This window comes from Diadema antillarum, unplaced genomic scaffold (assembly GCF_040938485.1).
Source record: "Diadema antillarum isolate AM-2024a unplaced genomic scaffold, OU_Dant_1.0 seq00000798_RagTag, whole genome shotgun sequence".
NCBI lineage: Eukaryota > Metazoa > Echinodermata > Echinoidea > Diadematoida > Diadematidae > Diadema > Diadema antillarum.
In genome coordinates this window covers 243,066-266,208 of record NW_027271682.1, presented here as the reverse complement: position 1 = coordinate 266,208, position 23,143 = coordinate 243,066, and the positions used below count along the sequence as shown (strand labels likewise).

Here is a 23,143-nt window from a genome sequence, read left to right as displayed (position 1 = left end):
AGAACTCGTCGTACGTTGAGGATTTCAAATCTAATTTCGTAACAGTCATACTGTAATATTTCTGTTTCAGTTGTAATAAAATGCAACCGTTATCAACCTTTCAAAAAAAAAATTCCACTGTTTCCAAAACGCGAAAGGTGTGTCAACCGTGGCAATTTTTCCTGCAGTTAACCAGTGGAGAGTATTCTCCTTGTCCAGATGATTACATCATCGTCTCGTGATCGTCTCTGCTTCCTCTGGGTATAGCCTTAGTTTTCATGCTAAAAATCTAATTTAAACGTCACCTCAAGACGTACATTCCTTACTTTGTTAAACAAGTTATTTAGTGAGTTGCTCAATTTAGCCTTTCATAATCATTACTCAATATTTTCATTACTTATGCATAGTAATGTATATATATATATATATATATATATATATATATATATATATATATATATATAACTCGCAAGCATTCATGTAAATAAGCTAGAAAACCAGAAGCAGCCACTTTTCCTGTTTATTACCTGGAAGAGAAAATTAGGTCTGTTTGACATTTCGAGAGGTTCAGTGAGGTGAAAAATGGCTATTCAAAGTTCATTGGCCTCTATCCCAGAGACCATTAAATTTGTGGTCGGCTTCCACACGGCTCTAACACATGACTCTGAAGCCATTATAGAGAAGCATCGCTGGCGGTATGGCTCGAAAGGTTATCACAAAGACACTTTGACGTTCTCGATTTATTTTATTGTTCTGTTTACCACCTCCTTTCAAGAATGGAAGCTTCCTTTTTGTTTTCAGCTGTTGTTTATGGTACGGCGCAGGTGCCGTGTATGAAATCTACAGGAAAAGTATCTTTTTTGTTTTTCAGTCAACTCATTGGCCCGATTTCACGAAGATGGTACAAATGAAACCTTGGTTTAAACCATGGACAAAAACCATGGAGCGCCAAGTGTCGCACTAAATATTTCGTTACAAAATTGGTCATTTTGTTGACAAAATGACTGTTTCGTTAACGAAATGTTCATTTAGTTACAAAATGCTGTCCTTTCGTCACAAAATAATCATTTCATCGACAAAATGACTGATTTCTTAGCGAAATTTTCCATGCGACACTTGGCGCTCCATGATTTTTGTCCATGGTTTAAACCATGGTTTCATTTGTACCACCTTCGTAAATTCGGGCCAATAAGTTCATGTCGGTGAAGTTGTTGGTATGCATAGTGTAAGCTTGCGTTTTTTGCCTATTTGCTTGGCATGTGTATATGTAGGCCCTAAAGTTATATCCATGTGTGTGCGTGCGTGTGTGTGTGTGTTTGTGTGTGTACTGAGTGCAAGTAATTGTTATGTACAGTCTGTTGTCTTTAATATCAAGATTAACCCTCCACTGTTAGGTTGTATACGCAAGCTTTTTTTGTTTTTGTTTTTTGTTTTTAAATCATGGATACATGATGTAGGTCTAATCGCGGCTATAGCCCCGAGGGAAGTCCCAAGTGCACGTGTCTACAGGTCAGTTCAACACCCGTTCCGCTACAAATATCCAAATCCGGCTTTATGGAATTGTGTCAAACGAGCAAGGGAGAAGTAACCTCTAATACGATACTTGTTATGCAACCGTGAGAAAGGCGACAGAAACAAAGTTTGCTTGTTGTTTTTTTTTCAACTTGCACCCCATTCGTACTGGCGTGAAAACATGTAATAATAACTGAGGTCATATCGTTCTTGATATCTTTTTTCTTTATAATCCCACTCGACTATTTGCACAACAGAAGTAGAAAAAAAAAATCCGAAAACATTTCGATATCTTTTTCTGTAGTGAAGAGTTTGGGCAGTAGCATTATAAAAAAAAAAAAAAATCTACAATTACTGCTTTCTAGAATGACAAAAACAAAAAAAACAAAACATTTGCTTTACTTTAAGCGTTCTCATTTTAAGGAGCAAATAATAAAGTGTCTCAACCTAAAAGAATATACACACACGCACACACAGACACACACACACACATAATTATAATGGGCCCACTTGACATTTTGGGATATTGTGAATTTTAAACATGAACTATTGAATTAGATTTAGTCGCTGCCACTGAAGCAGAAATTCGTTCTCCTTCACTTTCCGTCGCCAACCCCACACCTCGAGAACAGAGTGGCCCTTGCGAAAATGACGACAGCCACCAAACGTCCTTTATCGCATCATTCTTACACCTTACCCACTCGGTGTGCTAGTGTTCAAGAAATCCGCGTGTATGCATAAATGCATTAAACGGCGGGCCAGCCGAGAGAAAGGCGGCATATGGCAACCTTTAGCGGAGCGGAGCGGCCCCCCTTTCCCTGTGCCTTCTAAGTGGGTCGGTCTTTTCTTCCGGTGAAGGCTTTTATGGGCTCACATGGCCACTTTGGTCAGCTAGTCCGGAAAACACGTCTAAGAAGGAAGTTAATGGAGAAGTTGGCAGGTGTGGAAACAAAAGTTGAGATGCCAAAAGCCTGCGCGCATACTGTGGAAGCCAGCAAGGAATCTACGAGCCGACCACCCCCCCCCCCTCTCTCTCTCTCTCTCTCTCTCTCTCTCTCTCTCTCTCTCTCTCTCTCTCCATTGGAGTATGAAGAGCTTGCAACTGTGTAGCCGATGTGGCTTTGATTAAACCGCAACAACGTATTGCTCCCTTACTGTAGCTTCCTTTTTACATATTTGCGCCAAAATCCAATAAATTGAAACAATACCATTAAACCATCGTCATCATCTACTACGGCGTCTGCAATACAGAAAATGGTGGCCACAGCCCTTTATGCAGTTAATTTTCTGTAGTTCAAATGAAGCGTGCTTTACTTCAAGGGATTTACCAAAGTCATATGACTCTCAGATGTCTTTGAGACGTTGCCATAATGCGTTATCCTGTATCCAAAAAAAGATGTCCTACAACCTTTACCCCTTGTGTGTTTTGAGTCCTGATTGGCAACGAAAACCTCACAGCGGCCTACACAATGTCTAAAGCCTCTGGCATGAAAAAGGGTCCATAATTATGTGTGCTAAATATTGCCTTTCAGAGAATTAACACACCAGTGTTTTAGTATGAAAACAGATTACAACTCTAGTTGATTCTACTTGTGGGAAATCAGTAAAGGGACAAACAAACAAGAGAAAAGACAAACATATAAATGCAGGCTTATGTCAGTGTATGTCGCTGAATTTAATTACGCCATATTAAGGAATAAGCAAAATATACGCAGCTGGGAATGCAACGCTTCGGGCGATTAGACAAAAGAAAGATGATTAGCATATCAAAAGAATGTCATGTTATTGATGGCGGATAACACGAGGACATGTTAATTTGCTGGAACTTAAGATTCCAACGTGTTCAATGGAAATAACAACAACGACGCAATGCATTATTAAAGACAAAAGACACGGCCGTTTTTCGGTGAATCTTTGGCCGAAGGCTGCTTGTCATTTCGACCGAATAAAAACACGCGGGATATTAAAACCGCATCGGACGTAGGGTGTGCGGGATTTGTACGCTCCTGGGGTCACCATGCCAAGCTATGCATGCCATATTGCTTAATGTAATTGGATCGCCAGAAAGCGTGCGTATCAATACTTAGATTGTAATCAGTCCACGGCTGCACTCCCACGGGTATAGCGGCCGCACCTAGAGACCAGCACCAAGTGGTCCCATTTCATGCAGCTCTGCAGAAACGATCCTCCCACGTACTCGCAAGTGGTCAACAGGTTACAGGGAATTTCACTGGTGGATTTTAAGAGAGAGGGACTATGCATTTGACGTCACTTTTTGAACGTCACCATGAAAAGAAATCGACCATAACCATCCTCCGCGCCGTAGGAATATGCCGTGATGCGCATTTTTAAAACGACAGTAAACATACTTGTATGATCTCAAGATAACAAGAAAAACAACAAACAAACATTATGGAATCCCGTAAAACGATCGGAGATATGCATTACGACAGCCAAAACAAGTCTGTGAGAATCTTGTTCTACAACATTTGTAATCATATTCATATTTTGTTTGTTCGTTTGTTAAAGTTGGTATTCTTAGTAACAAGAGATGACTTGGCTTAAGACCTTCAGGTTTCCAACGTTTTTTGATAGTGATTTTTTTTTTTTTTTTAGTTAATAAGAAATCTCCTATGAAATGTGCAAAAGAAATAAAATTATAGTTTATTTGATGAAAATTGGTTTTGAAATGGCTCAAATATCAAAAACAAGGGGATCCTAATGAAAGGTGGGACCCAACTTTTATTACAATCGTTTTGTTTCACTTTGTTTTTGGATATCTCAGCCATTTCAAAACTGATTTGCATGAAATAAACATCGAATTACTAGCACCCCTAGAGTTGTGTGCTCTGTAACATTTCATAAAGTGGTTTCTAAGTATCTCCCAAAAAGTTAGAGGCTGAATCCCCACCTCAACAAATACTATACCACCCCTTTAACCTATACCTGCCTCACACTCATTTCTGAGGATGTAAAGGGGTATAAGAACGTGTCATTTGAAATTTATGCCCTCGCCGAAGCCCTCAATTTCCCCACAAATACACATGCACGAAAAACCAAAGCAAAAAATAAAAGATAAAATAAAATCAACTAATGATTTATCCACTGAAATCACAAAAATCCCTTCACCAGAAACGAGTGAAAAGGAAAGAATTAAAGAGTATTTCAAGGCCAATAAGAGCCTTGGGGCCAATAGTCAGCACACAGACACCCTGAAAGCATTAACCCATGAAAATCCCATTGATATACCTATTACACACACAAAAAAAAAACAGAACAAAGGTAGAAACTAAGAACATCTGGAGGCCAATGAGGATATTTTGGCGCCTGCATAAAATGGACAGTTCATTGTTGTTGTTTTTTCATTTACTCAAATCTTTGAGATTCACCTATATTACCAAACATAACAAACAAAATCAAAGTAAGATCCCGAGCTAACCAAAGCAAAATGATCCACTAGCATCTAGTTGCTACGCAAATAGATAACCAATTACAATACATTTCACAAATTGAAGTAGATGAAGGCATGGGGGTGGGGGATTTCAAGGTTGTTTTGAAGAAAAAGCCGCAGAACAGACACATAATCGCTGAAAACATTTTAATCTGTTGTTTCTCCACGATGGTTATAATCACTTTCTTATATTTTGCCTTAAAACTCATTGGGAAGAATTCCAAAAGATAGGTTTAAATCCTGGATCTTGCTAAAACATCCAGAAACGAACCCAAGTTGACACGCTAGCTTATGTAAGGTCTGTAATGAAGCTTTTTCACATTTGTTTTAGTCCATGGACTAAATATACACCATGGATTTGTGTTTGTTTATGAATTCAGACCATTGTGTTAATCTAGCTGCACATTTCGTCTTGGTCATCACATCTTTACTGGAGACAGAAAAACACTTTAGTAGGTAAACCCCATCGTGAGGATTTAAAATCCTAGCAGTACTACAGCATTGAAATCTGGTCGTTTTGTTTTTTATAATCATGATGCACATAACTTGCTTGTTTGTGTCCCCAATCAATACTTTTGTTTCCGAAGCAGTCGAATAAACGATGTAAACAAAAACGCAACAGCAATTATAGACTTAAATCCTTGGAAAAAGGAGAGCTATAGACAACTTGTATGTACTCATATCCAAGATGAGACTCGATACAAGTGCCGACAGAACGTGGGGGACTTTGGGGCTCCTTGTTGACGATGTGAAGTAAGGCGTGATGACGTCACGGTGAAAGCACTGCGCACGCCTCACAGTGCACCTTCCTGTATTGATTGCCCAAGTAAACTCTTTCATTACCGGAGCCAACCAGGACACACGAAATGGCAATGGCTTTTGCAGGTCATGTGAATGTTATGAGTACGTTGTGCGCTACACCCTCCCCCCCCCCCCCCCCCTCCAATATCTTACTTAAGGTGACTGTGCGGGAGGATGCGCGGGTGTTTCGTTGTCATGGCGTCACAGTTCAACTCAAAAAGATGTGATGACAATAGAAAACAAAAAAAGTTTTTCGTAACCTCACAGTTAAGATTGGTTATTGATGTTTTGATCGAAGTATGTCCTTTTGTCACCAGTAAACCACTAGCATGTCTATAACCTTTGTGGCTACTGTTACTAATGCAGCAGGCTGGTTTTTTTTTTTTTTTAATATAATTTCCATAACGAATGCAGTGACTAGAATAATCGTATACAAACGATAATACCCTCATGTTGAAAAATTATACACAAATCTCTATCAGCTGGGCCCTGTTGCATATAAGTTGAAATCAAGCAGAATATGAAACACAAGTCTCTGAATACCCGATTCTGATTGGCCGATATCTGACCTACGGTTCGTTTCCTGATTTATGTTTGATCGAATTTTTCTATGCAACGGGGCCCTGGATTGTTTTCGGCAACTTGCAGTAAGTCTGCTCAACGCTTGCCCGACATATCTATAGCCAAAAAATCACGGCAATGATTAAATGATAATGAAGTAGGGCTTACCTGGATTTCTCTCGTGTGATACATGATTATGAGGAACAGAAGTCCCATAGTGGAAGCGCTGATCATGGACTTGAGGATAAACGAATACACAGATTCCTGGTGACAGAAAGAAAGAAGGAAAGATTACAAAGTCTGAACAAACAAGTCAAAATGTCAAGTCATAATCATGCCATGGCGATGGACAAGAAGTTATACGGAAAATTCAATTGAGAATCTCACGCGTCAAATATTCGAAAATGGCCTTGCTGCAACTTAAAGAATGTACGATGATTGTTCCTTCCTGCTGAATTAAACTCACGTTCTCATCTCAAAAACCAGAACAAAACAACATAATTTAAATCCTCCTATATTCTTCCCAAGGTGGCCTCTTGATGTGTCGCAAGAAACACGATTTTTTTTTTTTCAGCTGCAATTAGTTTGTTAATAGACTCTAGTCAAATATTAATAGAATATGCACATATGAATTAATACAAAGTTGATTCGTGCTCTAGGAATACACTTGTCGGGGAAGGCAAGCTAGTATGTATTCTCCCCCCCCCCCTCTCTCTCTCTCTCTCTCTCTGTAACTTATTGAATGTCTGTAAAAAAAAAATGTATATATACACGCATAACGTCGACATTGAATCAGACAGATTTTTTAGATCACGTTCACAAAAGATAACACCGGTATCCAAATATAGACAGTAGACTGCCCATATGCGAAGACTATCTCGTTTAATCGCCATTTACAGGCTCGGTCACGTTCCCAAAATCGACGGATTTTCATGGCTGTGTAATAGTGCCTTGAACTGCACACGTTTGATACCCTGCACGCGGATTTTCCCAGGCATGCAGTGAGGTCGTTTGAGAGTGATTATTAGGGGCGCGCACGCAGACTTTATTGGATGACTGAAAGATGGGCCTCATCGAAATATTTTACCGAAGTGTTTGCTTAGGCTATGACATCACAATGATCCTTCTCGTATGCATTATTGAGTGCAAAAGAAGGACTACACGCTGTAAACAAATCTCGTTTACTTTTACTTTCTATTTAATTTTTTTTGTTTTGTTTTTCGAGGTTGTGAACATTACGGCCAGTTGTTCCTCACCCACCCAAACAGTGTGATTTAACTCATGACGCGCTGCTGCATTTTTTTTTTTCATCGGATCAACTTAAATAGTTTTCATTGCAAAATTTGGGAGTACCTGCACCCACCATAAAGCATGGTAAGAACACGCGTATGTGATGGATCACACTGTCTTTACAGTGACACTGATGACAGTAACTGATTTTATGTTTCCTGTGTGGCTTTCCTAACGTGCTATTTCGAGCTGTATGGTACGTGGGGGTACCTGTTACACCTTCCAGACTCTTCATGACTTCCTATGACGTCACACCAGGACACGTTGTCCATGGCAACACAAATACTCAGCAAAAAATCGCTCGTGTTGCAGAAGCAGACAATGCATTCTTTTTCGCTGCTAATTTATGTTTTTACATACTCAACCAGCAACTAATTGCGGTGATACGGAGATGGCATATCTTCACTTTATTCCTGCCCATTTCCTATCACACACGAATGAGCAATTTTCGAACAAGATGGGATTCATTCAATGCATGGCGTTTCAGTGAAGGTCAAATAAATTGCAGCAACAAAAAGTGTATCTTATATGCTATCATTTTCTTTGCGATCTGTAAAGGTACAATGCTACTTCCTTTGCTTCCTTTTGAAGTGTCGACTGACTATAAACAAAATATCAGCAGATGGATGAGTTTTCCCTCTATTTTAACCACGAAAAGTCGCTGGTTTTGGACCGCATGCAAAGAATTAAGGCATACAACTTTGCTTTGTTTTGTTAAATTGCTCTTTTTGACTTCAGCAGTGGATATTAAGTTCGTACAATGATTTTAACGTTAGGTCCAAGACTGCTTTCCTGTTGCAAGGTCCCGAAGGAACAATCGTTAGTGGTGTAAATTGACGTATTCAAGACTGTCCTGTTTTAGATCACTTGGAACTATACATAGCGCGTGTAAGTAATCCCCTGTAATCAATGCACAACGTGTGTTATTCAAAACTAAAAGACATTTTTTTTTTTTTTTGGGGGGGGGGGTAGACTCACTTCAACACCATGGCTACAACCTTCTCTTACTCTGTCTTATCCCCATACCATATTTGCATTCTTAAGAATATCAGTGAAGTCGGGTGAGAACAATTTTCTTAACTTGAAAATACCATCACGTACACCTGTGTAGGCAAAGGACAGAGTGCTGGTGTCACACGTGATACTTTGTTCATTGCAGCGAACGTACAATGGCTTTCAGCACAAGAGAGAGAGAGAGGGGGGGGGGGAGAGAGAGAGAGAGAGGGGGGGGGAGGGAGGGGGGGGGGGGGCAAGTCATGAAATAGCAGTCACCATGACTACATCATCAATCAGACGTTTGGCGACGCCAAGAGGACAGCATCTATTTGTAAAGTTTGGTTCTGCGTGTGATTTGTTTCATGTTCGTGGAGCTACATATAGGAACGAAGCATCGTGCAACAATGTCGTGGGTAGAAGCATTGGTTACAGCTCGTTATTCCGAAGGTTCGTTATTCCGAAGGCTCTTCAGTCCGAAGATTCGTTATTCCGAAGGTTCGTTTTTTTTCCGAATTTCATTTTCGGATGAACAAATCTTCGGAATAACGAACCTTCGGAATAACGCCACAAATGTTCGGATTAACGAACCCTTTTTCATTTTCGGATTAACGAACCTCTTGGTATAGGGAATTAGTGTGTTTCGGATTAACGAACCTTCGGAATAACGAACCTTCGGAATATCGAACCTTCGGAATAACGAACTGCACCCGAAGCAGTTTTATGGGAGGATGTTGTGTCATCTTCCAGAGGGGACCCCTAATCATACCGGGTATACATGCAAATAAGTGACGATTCATTATTTCACGAGATATCACCTTCCTTTCACCTCAATGGTTACATGTCAACTGCCACCAATGTTACAAAAAAGGACACTAGAGATCTCCCGTAGCATAAATTATTTGCATTAAACGAGAAACCCCCTCCCCAACTCCCGACTTGTGTCCTTGTAAGTAGCACACGTTATTGAAATATTCTATATGCTTATAGTAACATTTTGAGAACGCTGTTATTATCATTAATGTTTTATGGGATACATCGGTGTGAGAGTTTGTGTGTGCCCCAGCGAGCCCAGCGAGAACTGAGGTTTTTGATTTGACGCTTTATCGACCCTGTGTCAAAATGATTTTAAATGGCATCTGATTAAATCCTGTTCTTATCTGCAGCAGTACTCAACTGCCTGAGTGTATGTTGAACATTAATATTTCTTGTACGCTTACTCCATGCATTGCAAAGTGTGTGATATAGCGTTCTCCGCTTCTGCACGCACTGTACATTGTAATGCTTGGTATATCATTCTGCTGCGTATAACCTGCACGAAAGTCCAGAGGGCCACTGAAACAGGACATTATAAGAGATTAGCGAGATGATGAGAGACATAGAGAGAGCCTACGGGAAATATAGAGAGAAGGAAAAGAGGGCGTGGGAGAGAAAGAAAGAAAGACAGGTACAGGGAGAATGAATAATGTGTGTGCATGTGTGTGCATGTATTTGCGTGTGATGTATAGAGAAAGAGTGTAAAGAATTGCGTCATGGCTAGAAATAAACCGCTGAACAACAGACTACTGTATACGATCGGACAGGATTGTTTTTCTTAAATTCTCGATGCAGATCTTAAGGCAAATCCAAGTCGTTTTGGAGACAGGCAAAGTCCATGGTTTTGACTACACTGCAATAAACGACTGTTATTTCTTTCGACTTGAATCGTTTTTTATTTATAATCACAGATGAGATCGCCTTAGATATACATGCACAGTGTAGTTCATCCAGGTATAACGGGTCTTGGAAACAGCTTAGCGTCTACCCCGCCGGTTTGCTGGCGGAAGGCACTCGCGGGGTGCACTTGCTTTTCGTGGAATTCTACATCGTTTATTGGAACTGAATTTGACATTTGAGGGACAGGGTTGGAGATATATTTGGGCGTCTGATAAATAGACGCACTGATCCATTAAAGTAAGAATGTCAGCAAAGACATAATTAGCCTGATTCTACGGGGAAACACTTTCCCTTGCTGGTGCATACTAAAATCTAATCAAACTCATTTTTGTTTTGTTTTTTTTTTTTCAACGAAACGCTACACACAATTGGGCAATTACGTTCAATACTTGAGGGTAGAATGAAAAGGTCTCACTCCACCTTTGTTCCTGTTTTATCAACTTTTGGAATTGTAGGAATCTACTCGCCAGTCTTAACGTATCATTTACTTGTAAAGGTCCTGTATCATTAATATTAAACTAACATTGTAAAACCATCCATACCCTGACAAACGAAACAGTTCCAGATAGACACTACACTATCCGTATCTTTCCTATCTCTCCTAATATTGGCTTACGTCAGCTGGTTTTCCGCATACCCTGAAATAGCCTAGAAACTCTGAGGAAACTACCTATATGGCAACAATGTTTTGGCATGCGCAAGAAATACGCAAAACAAAATAGTAGCGAGAAGGACTGTGGACGATGGGGAAATTATCACATAACCCTTTCAGCAAACCGCCGATGGATTGGGAAAGCTGACAGGTTTGACACCGCACACTAGAATTATTCTCACTATATACAGTAGATGGGTCTAATCAATATAATAGGCCTCGGAGAAACCAGGGAGGTGGGGAAACCATGCGTTACCTGATTCCTTATGAAGAAAATGGAATTAGTGGTGATAAATAGCCCTTGCAAATGCATAGAGGTTTGATTGGTTGCGCATCGTTGTCTCTGTCTTTCCTTCCTTATTTTGGCATTTCACGATGCGGTCGCATTCTTGTCATCCTCTCCCTCCAATTTTGTTTGCACCTTTCTTTCATTTTTTTTAAACTTGCCAGTCTGCAAAGGGTGTGATTATACTACCAATAAATTACCCTCATTCTTTTGGATATCAAACAGAATATCACTCAACCAGAATAAACAGGAGTGAGACGACAACTTGTCCGACGTGTAAAAGTTTAATGAACCAAGGGAGCTTTCATATTGCCGCAGATTCCTAGTTCAGCTTCACGCAACGATTCTCAATATGCTAACGATAAAATCATTGTACTAACTTAATATCTACTGCTGATGTCAAAAAGAGCAAATTAACAAAACAAAGCAACATTGTATGCCCTAATTCTTTGCAGCGATTAATGAATCCATTAAAACAATTACTATTCAGTAGAATAAAATTGCCTATATAAATGCCTGATATAATTCATAACATATACCATGTCATAATAAGAAAAATCATATCAGGGATCAAGGATAGCGCAATATGATACATAAAGAACTTTATGCAAGTATTCGACCGATAAAACAGTATCAATGCTAGTTCAATATCTATGATTATGCATAATTATTATTTTCAACATTCTCAAAGTATTTGAGTGTGTGTGTGTTTGTGTGTGTATTAAAGAGCGAGAGAGAGAGAGAGAGAGAGAGGGTGAGTGTGTGAGCGAGTTTGTGTGGTTGTCTGTGTGTGTGTGTGTGTGTGTGTGTGTGTGTGTGTAAGTCTTTCCAAGTTCCAAAGAGGAATTGTTTGCACTCGAGCCGAGGCTAACAGCAGATCATGATCAGATGAAAACGTAACCGAATGCCTGGTCTCCCTATAGTCGTCACTATTCGACCGCCTGTTCCCTCGTGGATCGGGACGGAAATTCAATGAAGATGCCTGCCCCCCCCCCCCCCCCCCCCCCCCCCCCAGCGCTGATGGCTAGTGCAGCCTCGTGCAGGCAAAGCAAACATAATTAGGTGGTTAAATTGGAGGTAAATCTTCAGATATTTTGCACGCTAGCGTCCCATTCAAGTCTCCGTCAAGGGACTCGTCTGTGTGTCTGTGATAATACACACGTCCCACGACGAAGGAATACCAGCGTATAAAGGTCGTGCTATTCCAACATTACTTCCCCCCCCCCTCCACATCATTGTCTGATAATCTTGATTTGTCAGTAACCACATCAATTGGTACAAATTTTCTACGTCGAACTGCACATATTAGAGAAAAGTTCCACATTAAGTCCACGTGTGTTTTGTTCTAACATGCAGTTTGGCAAGTAATGCAACGCAATCCTACACATGCTTTCGAAGATACCAATCTTCTCTATTCATATAACAATAAACAAAAGCTTGAACAAGAACTACATGTCATGTAACTCCCTTTTACCAATACTCCTTCTGATCAGAGATATACTGCTTCAAAAGGAAGGTGGGAGAGGTGATTTTATAATTTGCTCGATTATGAATGATTAAGCCAAGACGTAATTGCTTCAAACTGCAGATGTGGCCTTTACTTCCTCTTGCAGTCTGTTTTCCCGCCCTTGATTGACGTCATAGAGGGCCCTATGACATCATCAAAGCCCAATCGCAAAGTATGATCAGATCACTCCACAGATAGGGTTGCATCTTTGCTCCCGCTCGATCTCGCCACGTCGACACAGGTTGTCGATGACACACGGGTGTCAAGATTAAAAATGGTCGGGGGAGCGGAACGCTCACGAGGTATGACCCGTGCATTGAGCAAATGGAAGGGGGGGGGGGGGACTGATGGAGTAGGTACCCTAAATGGCCGATAACATGGAGTCGAACAGTAAATGTTCGCGTTACAACAGTTTTATGAACTCACTGCTGTTCCTCTCACAGTTACAGCATGGATAAAGAAATGCAGAATACCTAAGCCTAACGAAAAAAAAAAATGTTTTAATAGGTCGACATTACAACCGAAGCACGGAAGGTGTTTTGATGATTGATACTGAGGGTGGGTAAGTTCTGTGTCATTATGCTCGTTGGATGCACACCCGGCCGTAGGAAAGGTCGCGGAAGCTGTTTACGCCGTTCTACAATGTCTGCGGGGGTATTGCATTTCATGAGCGAGCTTCTGTTCGATATTAAAATCCTGACTCCCTGCCGAAGTCTGGCCAAGACGAACCCCTGTCACAACATGCTTCCAGCCAGGCACGTGGGAATCGCAATTGAGCGAAACAGGAGACATGATGGAAATTGAACGTGTGATGAGAGGATTACAGCAATTTATGACACAAAGGAGATATTCATCGGCCATCTTTAGAGTACAGACCAAATGATCATCTGACATTTACCTCACATAGGGCCTACATCTTAAAGATGAGCCATTCCTTTTGCATTCCTTCCCAAATAGCACAGAACATGATATATTCCACCAGAATGACAAGACTATTGTAAGCTATAACATTTCTGTGATATTTGAATGTTGTTAGCCGTTAAAATTCAAATAAAGCACCAAACGCTCACCGTTGCGTATTCTGTGTACTAGGCACAGCTGCATACATTAATTCTCCTGTGGTTGTAATAATTATGATACTTATACTTCGAATAAAAGATATGCATGTTAAAGCTGTCAGAAAAGAAGTATTCACTATAGCTTCTCTTACTTTGTTATCGGTGGCAAATAACAACACACCACTTACATGAACTACATGTGCAACTAAGTGCATCACACAGGTCTGTAAAACTAGACGAGTAGTTTAGATTTGTAATTTTTTCGTAGTGCGAAAAAATTATTAAAATCTTAACTAAACAATTTAATTAAACAAATAAAGACCCTCTTGAGTAAATGTGTTCAAAATTTAGAGGTTTCCAAATAGTGTTTTCTTCAATATCTAAGTGTTCTCACCAATTTTTCAAAAATTTGCATGCAAGAGGGATTTGATGTCTTTAACAGAAGATCCTTCAAAAACACAGCTTTTCTATTTGGTCCTTTATTCTTCTTTCTGTTCCTTCTTAGAAACAAACTGTTGTCTCCCAATTACCAGTCATCGAGAATTAAGAAAACAGTTCTTTTTTTTTTCCTTATGACGAAAAACTTTGAAAAAGCCAGCACTAACATCATGACTATTGCGTCAACAAACAGTCCATATAAGTGCAGAGTGAGTTCGTGGGACTACACAAGCCACGTACGCCGCAATGAAATTGGTTGATAGATTACGGTTCACGTTGATATGATTCGGTGTTGTATTGTCTCATCTCTCTAAATGACATAATAGTACGGTACCTAGCGAAATTAAAGCACGTAAAGCTGACTTATCGCCTGAGAAGCTACAGAGAAACACGACTGAAGATTCGATGGTCTTGCATCACAAGCTGAAGAAGAGAGATGGACAAAGGAAGAGATTGGTGAGAATGACAGATTGAAGAAATGAATGAACGAACACACAAAAAAAAAGGATAGCAAGTTGAAATCGCGGGAGGAATGGCAAGCTAGTATAACATTGAAGGGGGGGGGGTGCAATTGGAGAGAGCAGACAGGAATTATTAAAAGCATACCTTGCTTAGTTTCGTAGTCATTAAACACTTAGGCTATTGTTATTTTCACATACCGAAAAATGCAAACATTTCGGAAGGACAGGCTATGTCAATGTCCATAGGTTACACATTCTTTTCCCCCCATTTTTCACTTCTTTTTGTCTATAAACATACATCGGCCTCATCTGTCTCATTTTTTTTTTTAATCTTTCAGTACCGAATTCACCATATGGGTCCAACGCCTGTTTTGCGTTTTTGTGAAATGTTCGTATCTACAGCAGCTGAGGTCATCCGACCTTTTCTCCCTGCTGTCGAGACTTGAATTGTAAAATCGCCTGCTAAGAATGCAACACTTTAACCACTGTCTTCTCATTTTTTTTTCTGTTAACTTTTCAAAAAGTCCTACCTCGTCTCCATGGAATTCGGCGGGACGTCACTACAGTACAACTGGGAAAAACAAGCTTTGAAATGTGCTGATTTGCAAAAGTTTAATCAAATTTAGACAGAATCCGGGGGATTGTCGTGAAAAAAAGAGGTGGAAATGTCAACAAATACCACTTAGATTTGAGGGGAAAATTGAAATTTTAAAACAAGCCATGCGCATGCAAAGCCCTATATACATTCATCGCGATGGCTCGCGCTGGCATTCCCTACACCACCTCGCACCAGCACCCCACCCCCCCCAAAAAAAAAACAAACAAAAAAAAAAAACAAAAAACACTCCAGCAGAGAGAACATTCTTGTCTTTAGTGGGATCATTGGAGAGATCCTTAAAGAAAATAATGAGAAAAAAAAGAGATAGTGACATTATTAATAGGGGAAAAAAGAAAATAAGAAAAATAACATTTGGCGAGCGAAAAAAAAAAAATGAACGTCGATTGATGCAAGATTAATTGGAGAAGTAACTATTTACAGAGAATTCTACACACTGTTAACCATAATTATCGCTGGATCAAGTTAAAAAGAAAATGTATAATGATGATCATTTCGATAATATACACGTTTAAGAATACGGAAGTTTTGAGTAATGGGCTTTCACTATTAAAATATAAATTTAATCGTGTTACTCGATGAATTATCATTGAACTATTGCCTGTTGATGCAAATCCAACGACAGAAATAAACAATTACTTAACCAAAGGAATCTTCTCTTTTGAAAAGAAGAACAACTGATAACGACTGGGAAGTTGATTACTCATCAAAGATAAATTAATCAAATCTCAGAAGCATTTCCCTTTAGAGAAATAGATGTTGCTAACAATTGATGTATACAAACCTGCTTGGTTACATTTTGGAATCTAGAGGATATGATATAGAGCCTGCTTACCCTACGTCCAGGAGAGAGACAAACTGAAAAAAAGAGGAGAGGCAATCATATTTCGTCAGAATTTGCTGGGCGGATCTTTTTCAAAACACGAGATGAGTTATTGGATATGCAGTGATGTTATGAAATACGAACACAGTGTTACATGATACTCTTTTATTTCGTTCCGTTCCCACAAAGGAAGGAAAAAACAACTACATTGTACAGACAAATGTGTCTGCTGTTTATTGTCCAAGACCTATTATTTTGTCTTCTTGGCTGTCACGGCCGCTGAGGAGATACAATGACGCAGTCATGGGGGCAGGCCCGGGGTCCGCCAACCCTCCTGACATCAGGAGGGCGATCGATGTGGATCAAGCTAATATCCCCCCTTCGTTATGCACACCGCATAGCTCGAGCTCGACATGCCGTCTTCCGCTGTGCTTGGAATATTTATGCAAACAATCTCCTGCTCTTGAAAGGCCATTTCATGCTAATGAAGCGTGCCTGTCTAAAAATCTACCGGGGGAAAACAGAGAGGTAGGGGGAGAGAGAGAGGGAGGGAGAGGAGGAGGAGGGGAAGAAAAAAAAGTGTATGAACAAACGAGTAACCGAGGGGAAAAAGAGGTGAGGAAGAAGGGTAAGCGGGTAACGAAGAGGAGTGATAGGAGTGGAGAAGAAAAAAAAAGACCGGAGCATGGATGACAAAACGGGATGAAAGCGTGAATAAGGCGAGAGCCGGGGGGGGGGGGGGGGAGGGGAGGGAGAGGGCTAAAACGAGAGGAGAGGAAGAGGACAATAGAGAACACATGGAATGTAAAAATATATTCCTATATATAAATATCATAACTATAAACCCGAGTTGCGCCTATACGGATTGAACTCGGAATGCTATAATGGGTGAAATATACAGAGATCGCCTCCTTGCCTATTACCCCAATATGCGACAGGTGTTTTACTCCCTCCATCAATAGGAGCCACGACTGAACACAAGAATGACCACATCGAATTGCACACAGACACCTAGGAACTCTGTGTCACACTCAAAATCGTTTTTCTATCGTGACGTCCGCGGCGTTTCTTGTCTCTTCCCACCTTAAAATCAATCGGCAATTGCTAATGACAGGAAAACCAGCAGTCCGGGGCCGAAAATAAATCGAATGGCGTCACATTTTGAAAGATAATGTATTTCTCTCTCATTTGCTCTCGTAATGACCGGGGCACAATTACTGCTCCTCTTGTATTGAAAGTAACCTACTCATGAATCATACTGCAACAGGATGTAAAGGCAGAAACAGTCATATGATATCACTTGTCATTCCTGTGGTTCATTTTCTTCCTTGATGACGTTCTGAAATAGCAATGCAAATGATGATGATGATTATGATGATGATGATAACGAGAATGATACTTGGACTAACATTACTGATAATGATTAAAAAAATAATGATGCTGATGATGATGATGATGATGATGATAATGATAATAAAAATAACAATAATAATGATAATAATAATAACAATAATAGCAATGTTATTGTGGTAATGTGATAGACGGAGGGAATTCGATGATATCAAACTAAATTTTAACATAGTTTTCAAACGCAACCTATGGACACCGTGCGACCACTGGGGTTACTGTGTTGAATGGAGCTAGCGTAATGTGGACTGCACTATCGATTATTTGAGTGTTTGGCGACGGCAAGAAAAACACGCGTGTGTGAATTTTAACACCGCTTTTGTTGTTAATTACCAACTGTGTACAAAGTTGGTCTGGGGAAAACGTAAACAGCAAAACACGTGATCTCTGATTGTAGTCTAGATGTAGAACACGTCACGTATTGATTTGAATGGCTGATTTAATGTACACGCTCTCTTTCCCCAATGGAATTCGGCGCTGCTGTCGTCATAATGCTCATGATTGTTTTATTTTGCATGCATGAGGCATTGATTATTCTAACTGTACAAGGCTAAATTGTTGCCAATAACTTCGGACATTGACGCGCTAACACAAACTCACACAAAAAGACTCAGATACACACACGCACACACACACATACACACACACACACAGCGCACACATCACACAGCAGACTTGCATGTAAAGTCTCGAGCAGTCCTATCCTTTCTGATGGACAGAATTAGTTAGCCTCGTTGCCAGGCGGGACATTGCCAACAGGGAGTTCAGTGCCTTGCACACAAGCGGGAATATAAGCTTTAGCACGGCTGCATGCATGCTGCCACAAATCCAACACAACAATTTATGGGGTACAAAGAGGGGGGAATCATACAGATATAGATTTGTATGCACGGCGTGCTGCTCGCATGGCATGCTCAAAGCTGGTTAGACTAAATAAGCAATGATCAATTGAATATGACTGGTGCGACATGGGTACAGTATAAAAGCTAATATAGAGCGAAGACAAGAGAACTTGAAATGGCAATACATTTGACGTTTAAGATTTACCAATGCGTGAGATGAATGTTGAAAATGTCGACGATAGGAAACACTTAAGCTTGTTTCATATCTTAGGAAGATGGTAGTCTAGGAACTGGAGACGTGTATCAGTTACCTTGCCAATGTGATCGTTATTCATCGCTGCTTGATACCATCTGATAAAGATAATTGATTGAATGACTGTTCAAACAGGGAAGATTAAACATTTCATTGAATAAAGCATGGATAAAAAAGTAACAATCAAGGAGAATACAGTGTATAAGCGGAGTTGGGGATGTTTTGAAAAGTAGTCAAACACACACACACACACACACACACACATATATATATATATATATACATACATATATCTATAACTTATATATATATATATATATATATATATATATATATATATATATATATATAAATACCATTATATACACATGTATACCACGCTTCCAGAATTACTCAATCTTAGAGGCGAAAGGTTTAGGGTGGCAATTTTTCCCCTGACTCTTTATACATCCGTTCTCCCTCAGAAAGAAACACTTTAACTGCTCTGTGGTTTACTTTTTGCATAATCTGCATTATAAGCGCAATCCTCTACACATCATACATCTTGATTCCACTGCAAATAAGAAAGAAAATGTGATTATATAAACCAATGTCACATACCCCACACACATGTAAACATGTATAGGCCCATCCCATAATCATTATTAGATACTTACATTATAATAAATATATCACAGGTGTGTGTACGTCCACGACATTGTGTATGTGTGTGTTCGTGTGTGTGTGTGTGTGTAAGTGTAGCATGTCTGTATTTTTAGCGCAGCCCCTATAATATACTGTATTCGTCCGATGTTGCATATCTTTTTATCGATCTGTTACCCATATTCATCTGCAGGAAAACAATTTTCGGAATACAATTTCCCTTCACCACAGGAGCCCAAAGAAGAGGGAGAGGGGGAGAGAGAGAGAGAGAGGGGGGGGGGGGAGGGGGTGATGGGGTGGACAGAAAGTGTGTGTGGCATTGAGAGAGAGAGAGACAGACAGACAGACAGACAGACCCACAGATTATAAGAGCATGCGCCAGTGTTCAGAGCGGGACGCAGATGTACATATTAGTCAGTTAGTCTGGCTAAGAATACATTCACAGCAGTATGATCATAATGCAGGTAATATGAGTGACACTGTATCATCTTCGGCTAATTTCTACTGCTGAGCTCATAAACAGGAACCAACGTGGTCACGTGATGAAAGAGAACCGTGCCTACGGGAAGGCACACTGACGTCATGTCCAGAAGAACAAAATCATTCAAAAAATATTCCCTTAGAAAATTGATGAATCGCTATTCTACAATCACTGGTAATGAACTGTGATAGAAAAATAGTAGGTATACGCATAGTATATAGGGATACGTAACAACTGATACAGAGTGGATGGCATATATGAAGTGCGTGTGTGGGCGTGTGTGTGTGTGTGTGTGTGTGTGTGTGTGTGTGTGTGTGTGTGTGTTGTGTGTGTGTGTGTGTACTGGTCGGTTAATACAGTATACAGTGTAACACAACACACAGACTCGCCTGAACATTTGTAGACACACACGGGACCAAATACCACAAAAACACACTCCACAGGAAAACACATCGCATGCTTTTCATATGGTGCTTCGTTATTATGTATTGCCAGATCCATTTTCGTATCGGGTATTGCTTGTTCATGAGAACAAGGCTTGGCGTGTGTTCGTGTGTTTTGTTTTCTGCGTGTATGTGGGAATGCGTTTGCGTTTATACTTATCATGACACCAAGCACTTTACATAATATTTACAATTACAGTATATACATAGCCTGTATTACACACGTCATGTAGCATTTAAGCGGGCCATTGGTTTGGGGAACTTGACCTCTCCTTTTTCATCAAACCAAATATTCTTAAATCTTTTTACCCAACTCTGTTCATTTATTACACAGGAAACAGGGCGATTGTCGTTTCAATCAGTAATAGATATCTTTCTAAGGTCATGTATGCAATGCTGGTACACATCGTAGCGGTTTGCCATTGACAGTCGAAAGATTTTGAATGCGAGTAGAATTTTATGGTACCCTCTGGTGAACATGTACAAACAATCTTGTAGGCAGTTTATACGGCGACAAACAAATGGTCTGACATTTGTTTTATAGCAATATAAAGATTACAAAATATTTTACATCTGAGTACTAGTAATAAGATACCGGTAGTGCCATGCAGAATGACGGATAAAAACGACGCAATCCCTACAAATCAGTACACATCAATATGGGGACGTTTTTCTCATTTATTGTAAAGTGAACTTGATGGTGAAAATTCTATCTATCAATCTATCTATCTATCTATCTATCTATCTATTTATCTATCTATCTATCCATCTATTTATCTATACCTATATCTATATATGTATATACAATATCCATGTTGATACATGAACAGCATGAACTTTGTTGCAGTTTTGTTACTTATTATACTATATATATATATATATATATATATATATATATACACTGTAAAAACATCGGTGTTAGATTTAACACCACGGGTGTTAAATCTAACACCGATCAAACTTCAATAAAGGACCACACCCACAGGTGTTAAAAATGCACTGTGATGGTGTTGAAAAGTGTTCACCTGACACTTCGTGGTGTTAATTTGACACTGTACCTGGTGTTATTTTGACACTGTACTGGTGTTAATTCAAAAATGACACCACATGGTGTTGATTTGATATTTGTTGGTGTTAATATCAATGGTTTAACACCCGTCCAGCTTCAATAAGAGACCACACCAGCTGGTGTTACTTTGGTGTAAATTTATTTTCACATTTTTTCAAAAATCTAGTATTTTAATGTAAAATTCTTGATCGTCTTGTTTAAATTAAAAATCAACAAGAAGTGCAGTTACTAAGAAACTCTTCAAAATACAGTTTAAAAATTGGAAATGACACCCGGAGGTGTTAATTTAACACCATAAATGAGCACCGAAAATTTAACACCAGCTCGGTGTTCACTATTTAACACCGGACTTTTTGCAGTGTATATATATATATATACAATTTAGAAGTGTAAGACATGAGCGGCGCTCCTTCCTTTTCCTATTGCGTACATTTTATTGATAACTTTATGAAAACTTGTTGTAAAGCGAAGTAAAAACCCGAAAGACAATATGAGTTCATAAACCTCTTTTTAAACTCAAATTGATCGCAATTGAGAAATTGCTTCTCCTAGGACGAGCAAATGGAACACCAGGGGGGAGAGAGAAAAAGAGAAGAATGTTCTCTTTGAATCATTGCACTGTGGGGGAAAAAACAAACATGTGTGTGTCATGTATTTTACTGAACATATCAGGTTTACATGTAAGGAAGAGGAGTCGGCTGAGAGAGGAAGGGTTGAGTGACTACGTGCTGTTATCCCGCATATTTTGTGAGCGATCTGCATGCACGCCGAACATTAGGGAGTTTTTTGCTTGACAGCTGTGGAACAGAAGAGAAACTGTTTTCCTTCCCTCCAGGGAAAACAGTGAGCAAATGCCCCGTTCCCTCAACCTCGATCCCATCCTCCAACCGAGTCTTTTTTTACTTTTCTTTGTTTTCTTTCCCTCTGGTGGCTAACGTCCTTTGCAACCTATCACACATTCGACGCAATCCATCACACACAAATAACCTATCAGAAGAGGATCATTTTTCCGCACTACTTCTGGTTGCCTGACTTTCCCCAGATCACAGAATCAAAGGTGGTCTCTTTCTCTCCCACACCGACCCCTCCCCCATCCCCATCTTCTTTTCTCTCTTTGTACGAAAAAGAAACAAAAGAATGTCCGACTTCTTCCCGCAAGTCGTTAGAATCTCCTTGTTTGCCTACAGCAAGCACGGCTAATGCAAATACGCATCTTTCCCTAAACGACTGTTGTAAAATGGCGCCAAACGGGGATGACGTTGTAAAGGGTAGCCTTGCAACCGGCGGGTTGCAGGCAGGCCGAGCCTTTGAAAAAAAGGAAAGAAAAAAAAACCCGACTAGGCGGGAAGGGGAGGGGAGAGAGAACGAGGGGGAGAGGAGAAAAACAAGAGGAAAGGGAGACAGTGAGACGAGTGGAATATTTAACATAAGGTTACCCACACGCGCATGCGTTGACGTGGAAAAACGCGATTCCTGTGCACGCATTTCATGGGGTATAATATGATACAAATGGAGCCATCGAGATGAAAACGCAAACTTTACGCTGGTATCATTTTGCGACTGTTTGGTTCTACTTTCATGCCGTTTTTTGTTTTGTTTTGTTTTGTTTTGTTTTGTTTTGTTTTGTTTTGTTCCTGTCCGGAGTCATTTAAAACTAGGAAAATATGTTATGATCGAAACAATAATGACTGGAGTGTTTTACCTTTTTACCATTCTGTTGGTGTAAGATGCTCATACACACTCGTGACCTCACGTTTTATAAAGTTTTAAAATATATTATATCCCATTCAATCGCATGCTTCACTGCTGACATTGTTTATTATACACCATATCTCCCTATTAAAAAGCTGGATCCAGAGTTA

The 23,143-nt window shown here is 39.8% G+C and overlaps 1 protein-coding gene across 3 annotated transcripts in view; it reads right to left on the bottom strand.

Annotated features, from left to right (window-relative positions):
* LOC139739347 (uncharacterized) overlaps positions 1 to 23,143 on the bottom strand; it is a 206,430-nt gene that overhangs the window by 61,921 nt on the left and 121,366 nt on the right. For all 3 annotated transcript variants that reach the window (XM_071649962.1, XM_071649964.1, XM_071649963.1), the window contains exon 3: positions 6,473 to 6,568. In XM_071649962.1, coding sequence (XP_071506063.1) covers positions 6,473 to 6,568 — 96 coding nt within the window. The remainder of the gene's footprint in view (positions 1 to 6,472; positions 6,569 to 23,143) is intronic.